Source organism: Saccostrea cucullata, unplaced genomic scaffold (assembly GCF_032062105.1).
Source record: "Saccostrea cucullata isolate Sc308-1 unplaced genomic scaffold, CSIRO_AGI_Scuc_v1 ctg1277, whole genome shotgun sequence".
NCBI classification, from domain to species: domain Eukaryota; kingdom Metazoa; phylum Mollusca; class Bivalvia; order Ostreida; family Ostreidae; genus Saccostrea; species Saccostrea cuccullata.
Genome location: NW_026920520.1, coordinates 52,672 through 58,671, shown reverse-complemented (window position 1 = coordinate 58,671; position 6,000 = coordinate 52,672). Strand labels below are relative to the sequence as shown.

The following is a 6,000-nucleotide window of genomic DNA, read 5'->3' as shown; positions in this document are numbered from 1 at the left end:
TGTTATTTAGAAAACAACAAAATTTATTTAAGGAATGAATTTAATAGCTACCCATTTTATACGGTATAAACTGGGTGGGACTGTTTACGCTTTATAAACCGCGAAGCGGTTTATAAAAAAGCGTAAATTATTCCAACAAAGTTTATACCATATAAAATGGGTAGTTATTAAATTCATTGCTTATAATTTAATGTTCATTCATTTGATGTAAGAAAAAAAGATGAATGCTCTAACAAAATGACTTCAATTTGTACAAATTTGAATGTAACGTCAGGCGGATGGATACGTTATTGTGACGTAGACAACCCATTTTATACGATATAAAGTAAATTTTTTATCCAATTAAATACAGCGTTACAACCAGAATTAAATTATTTTAAAATAAAACTTTAGGGAAGACAATAGTTATATAATACTGGGGCGGTTATACTTAGCACTTGTATTGCCTTTGATAATGTTTGCACTGAAAAGTAAATACATAGTTTCCCTCGCAATAAATCTTCCAGGAAAAAAAATTAACATACAGGACATGGACTTAATAAAATCCGTTCTTAATTATTTCAAAGTGAGATCATTTGTTAAGTTAAAATTTTGATGCGTGAAATAAATCTAATAGAATTAAAGGTTCAACTAAACAAACTTCTAAACAGGAATTCAAAATTGAATAAAATGTTACTGAAACAAAAATAATCAACACAAAAAGGGGTGAATTAGTCAAACCTACCACAAACCATAATAAAAGTAGCTTAACCGAACGGAAAATTATTAACCCAGGCCAAGATTGATATACTCTGCATTATTAAATGTATACGTACGTCAATAAACAACATCAATAATTCAAGTCTGTGTAGAGCGCTGATGCAGACAGATTATCTAGTCTCCGAAGGGAGGCCAGGTGTGCTGTTCAGGCGTTCTCGGGGGTTATCGATTGCTAAGTTTTCTGAATTGAAGTGTGCAGCATTGACGATTAAAATATCTGGACCTTCAGAGGAATGACAGAGAACAAACGCAAGATGAAGACTGTCATGTGAAATCATTGTGCTTATTCTTATTTAACTATCACCTCTCTACAAATATGGTTCTTTTGGATAAAATACTTTTTATTTGAAAATGGATATCCAAAGTACTCCGGTCATGGACACAGCATCCGCGCCCTTTGACTCTCGAGCAACAGAGGAACTGAGCAGTAAACCTCACTTCCGGTCTCTTTGGCGGGAAAATTGGGTGTCGGTTATGACTGATTGTCTAGTGTTTGGAAGTTTTGGGATGGGTGTAGCAATACTTGGACCTACTTTATTTGACCTCGGGTGTCAGACGAGCGCCAGTTTACGGGAACTACAATGGGTGTTTTTTGTACAACTTCTGTTAACCTTAGTAGGTTCAGTGTCAGCCGGATGTCTCGCACAACGGTATGTTACAAAATTTTCTCGAGAATATAAAGTTTTTAGACTATTATTGATATATTAATTGTTCGATGAACGCAAACTTCCGGGGATGAAAATGTGTCGGTAAATCACTCACACTTTATCTGATGAAGTAAGGGGATATCTACTTAATATGGGAGGGGGTCTGTTTATACAATGTTTATAGTTTTGTATTGTTCTACAATATCTGTTCCGTATATTATACATTTTTTTAAAGATAGATAACTGCTTCCTTTCATTAACTTATAAGCCTAATAGCTTTTTTCCTTTGCAAGATCATCAAAAAGCATTCACTAAAATAAGAATAAGTAATATAAAAATCATTTAAATCGTATCTGGTTTGAATTTTTACTTTGTACATGTATGTCATGAAACACATCTAAACCAAACAGACAAATAGCACTTGTTTGAATTTGTTATATATCTATATAGTTGACAAAAAATAAACACAATCATATTCTTTTGTTGATACCTGCAATTCTATAAAATACATTTTACAAATAAAAAATATTAACTAGAGGCACTGTGAGCACTGAGCTTACTAAATGCTACCCCGCCTCCCAAATGATTATTATATATGTCAAAGTTCATGTTTTGCACTTGGAGACCCGAAATAAGTGTCAGCTCAGTGGCATTATGTAATCACGAAAATATGAATGTATAATCAAATTTTATTCAATGGGATAGAAGGAGTTGCGGATAAGAGATGGGTACCCATCAGTATTATAGAAAGAATGACAGTATCCATGTTCTCCTAATTGGGAAATCCAAAATATGTCGGATCAAAAAGTTAAAAGAGGAGATGTACAATGGCACTATGTGACAAAGATTCTATGAACATCTCATTAACCCAAATCAAAAATTCATTAATAGGTATAAGATGAGTTGAAGATAAGAGATGGGTACCCAAAATCTAATTAACAGACGGACATAGATCCCGATCACTACATGTATATCCCCCACACTTTTCAAACAGGGTTATGATAAGAGAACACTTTTAGATATGACAACATGATGCATTGGAAAAAAGAATTGGCATGAAATCAAACTTTTTTGTAATTATTTTACAATCATCACGAGTTTTATGATGTATCAACCGCAACAGGTTTTTTAATAATATGGATTCTCGAGCTTTAGTAATTTGTTAGACAATGTGTAGAAGATTATAGCTGACAGTGTCAAGCTCGAATATGTCAATGCTATTACAACATATCTAAATTGATAGAAAAACATGTAGCTAAGCTAGTACAAAATTTCACTAATGAATTTGATCTACTAACACAATCCCAGTCAGGGTTTAGAGAACTCCATTCCTGTCAAACTTCATTTACAAAACTAACAGAAAGTTGGCTTACTGCAATGGATCGTGGTGAACTAATCGGTATTACATTTATAGATTTTAGTAAAGCATTTGATTTAGTGAATCATGATATTCTTCTAGAGAAATTAACCCATTACAAATTTGACCAAACAGCTATAAAGTGGTTTAAATCATATCTTTACGATAGGACCCAGTGTGTTAAATTTGGATCATGTGTCTCCAATATTCTACCCGTCACAGCAGGAGTGCCACAAGGGTCAATTTTAGGCCCACTTTTATTCTTATTGTACATAAATGACCTTCCATTACATGTAAACAATTCAAATATTGATATGTTTGCTGATGATGTAACTCTGTATTCTAATAATAATAATGCAAGATGTTTAGAAAATACACTAAATTCAGACCTTAGTGAGATTGAGAAATGGTGTGCTCAAAATCAAATGGTTTTGAATGTAGATAAAACAAAATGTATGTTAATGGGAACACAGCAAAGAAAATCAAAATTAGATAATCCAAATTTACAACTTTATGTCTCAGACAAAACAATTGAAATGGTTGAAACTGAAAAAATTCTTGGTGTACATATTGATGATAAGTTACAGTATGCAAATCATATTGATTCGGTTTGTAAAACGGTAAATTATAAGTTATTTACTCTTCGAAGGATTAAGAAATTTCTCCCTCTACATACCAGAAAACTATATTACAATGCTTATATTTTACCATCCATTAACTATTGTTTGACTATCTGGGGTAATGCCCCCAAGCAGGACATGGACAGACTATTTAAATTACAGAAAAGGGCAGCAAGGATTATTCTTGACGCAAGTCCCGATTCTTCTTCTAAACCACTGTTTGAGAAACTTGGAAACAGTTTATGAGCTAGTTGATCTATACAAATACATATTATTATACAAAATTTTCAGTGGAACGACTCAATTTATTTGAATTTCATTCAACATCTTCTTATAACCTTCGACAAAGTAATTATGATCTAAGACTGCCGAAATTTCGTACAAACTTATTCAAGACATCTTTTCAGTATTCAGGTGTACATCTGTGGAATAAACTTCCCCAACACATTAGACTCTCTCAATCACTACGAACATTTAAGCGTAATATAGAAAATTACATCATCAGCTGCCGCACAATTATTTGAGCACAATAAGGTTTCGATATTGTATATTGTATTATGATTGTTAATTAAATATACATGGACACTATATTCATAATCGTGTGATTATAATTCCTAAAACATATTACTATTATATATGATGAATTGTATTCTGTATATTTTTGTATTTGATATATATAGAAGGCCCTGGGGAAGAATAGTGCATGCACTAACCAGGTTACCTTCTTTAAATAAAGTATTTATTATTATTATTATTATTATTAACAAACCAATAATTAAATAAATATTGTTTCTTTTTCTCTTTTCCATTTCAATCTGTAATATCCTTGAATTTCTTGATGATTGAACAAAATAGTACAAATCTCTGCAAGTTTTCATAATGGTAGAAACATGCTCTGGCATATTTTTTTTAACGTAATTATTTTTGAACAAATCAAAAGAGACGTGATGCGTTAGAAAAAAGAGGATAAACATTTATAAGTCCTGGTCATTTTGATAAAAGTCATGCAATCACTTATGTTATACAATGCTTTTCAGACAATCACACAGTTATAACTAGATACAGTACGGACGGCGTGGTTCTGTAAAAAAATTGGCGAAATAACATTGTGTTTTTCTGGCAGTAGATCAAAGCCCTGGACAGTATTATCTATCACGTGCACATGTTTTATTAATCTCATAGAGAACTGACATAAATATGCCTATCCACCGGCAAAACTAACCCATTTCAGAAAATACAAACAAAGTTCCTTATAATATCACTGCTTGAAAGGTGGATGGGTACATGTATATGGTAGTAATCTGAGTGTCCCAACGTCTGTCAGTCCGACTGTTACGCTTTGGAATACCCATATCTTACACGCAATTCCTTGTACACCATTGAATGAAATTTAATGTGACTTTCACATCATACTTGTTACATAGTGCCATCGTGACCTCTTATTTTCATTTTGATCCAACTCATCTTTTGAGCTCGAGGTCTACCATAGCAAACTGAAAACTGTCATCTTTTTCTATAATATTGAAGGGTACCCAGCTCTTATCCATGACTCCTCCTATACCACTGAATAAAATTTAATGAGACTTTCACAGATTCTTTATTACATAATGCCATTGTGCACCTCTTATTTTACATTTTGATCTGATTCTTGTCTCACAGAGGAAAACATGGACAATGTCGTTATAATTATATGGGGGTGTGGATGGGGGTATAATTTAGTGAGTTCACAGTACCTCTAAATTTTTGCATTTTGATGGCGCTTATTTTGGGTCCCCCAGCAGGGCAATACATGGACTTTTCCATTATAATCATATGGGAGGCTGGGAATCATTTAGTAAGCTCAGTGCTTACAGCATCTCTAGTTTAAATTGAAACGAATATGTTTCAAGGAATTGATGACTACGAAGACAAACTTTGTTTCTCATTAGATTTTATAAAATACTTTGGAATTTTGGGACTGTTAATGATACATGTATTCAACCCCCTTTTCTGTGCTATAATATTTTTATATTGAATAGGATTTTAGTTTATATTAAACGTATATACATGTCATTATAGAGTCTTTGCCGTTTTCTTAACAATAGGTAAGTTCTGATTTTATTTAGTATGATCGTGTTAAAAGTTAACTTCAAGTATCAAAAAGTTAAATACTTAAAAAATTAATTCCTGATATTCAGATTATATTTTGTACTATTGATCCTAACAACCAAGTGACACATGTGTAATGATATCCTTGAGCTGGGATCATGTTTTATATACATTGGATTATACCAAAGACCGATAAAGAAGTGACCTAGGAACAAAATTTGACGTTAAATTCTTTTACTTTTTTAAATGAGACTAAGTTTTCAATTTGATTTTGAAAGAAGTAAATCACTCAGTCGTTTGGCAAGAGAACTATGGAACATAAAATAATATCTAGTGTAAAAAAATTGAACGTTGTCTGCAATTCAAAAAGTACTTGCAGCTGTGGGCCTATTCCTGAGAATACATAGGCGCAATATGTACACAGTGTACTGAATATTATCATTAGAAGCCAAGAAATGGTAAAGCTTACTGCGACTCTGTAATAAATTGGCGCAATATTCCCGTGATTGGTTTCACGCGTACGAAAGCC

The 6,000-nt window shown here is 32.5% G+C and overlaps 1 protein-coding gene across 1 annotated transcript in view; it reads left to right on the top strand.

The window, feature by feature from the left end:
* The first annotated feature begins 873 nt into the window (after positions 1-873).
* The window catches only part of LOC134250186 (major facilitator superfamily domain-containing protein 4A-like), a 34,242-nt gene continuing 29,115 nt past the window's right edge, over positions 874-6,000 (top strand). Inside the window, exon 1 of the mRNA XM_062732541.1 lies at positions 874-1,409. Coding sequence (XP_062588525.1) covers positions 1,111-1,409 — 299 coding nt within the window. The 5' untranslated portion in view covers positions 874-1,110. The remainder of the gene's footprint in view (positions 1,410-6,000) is intronic.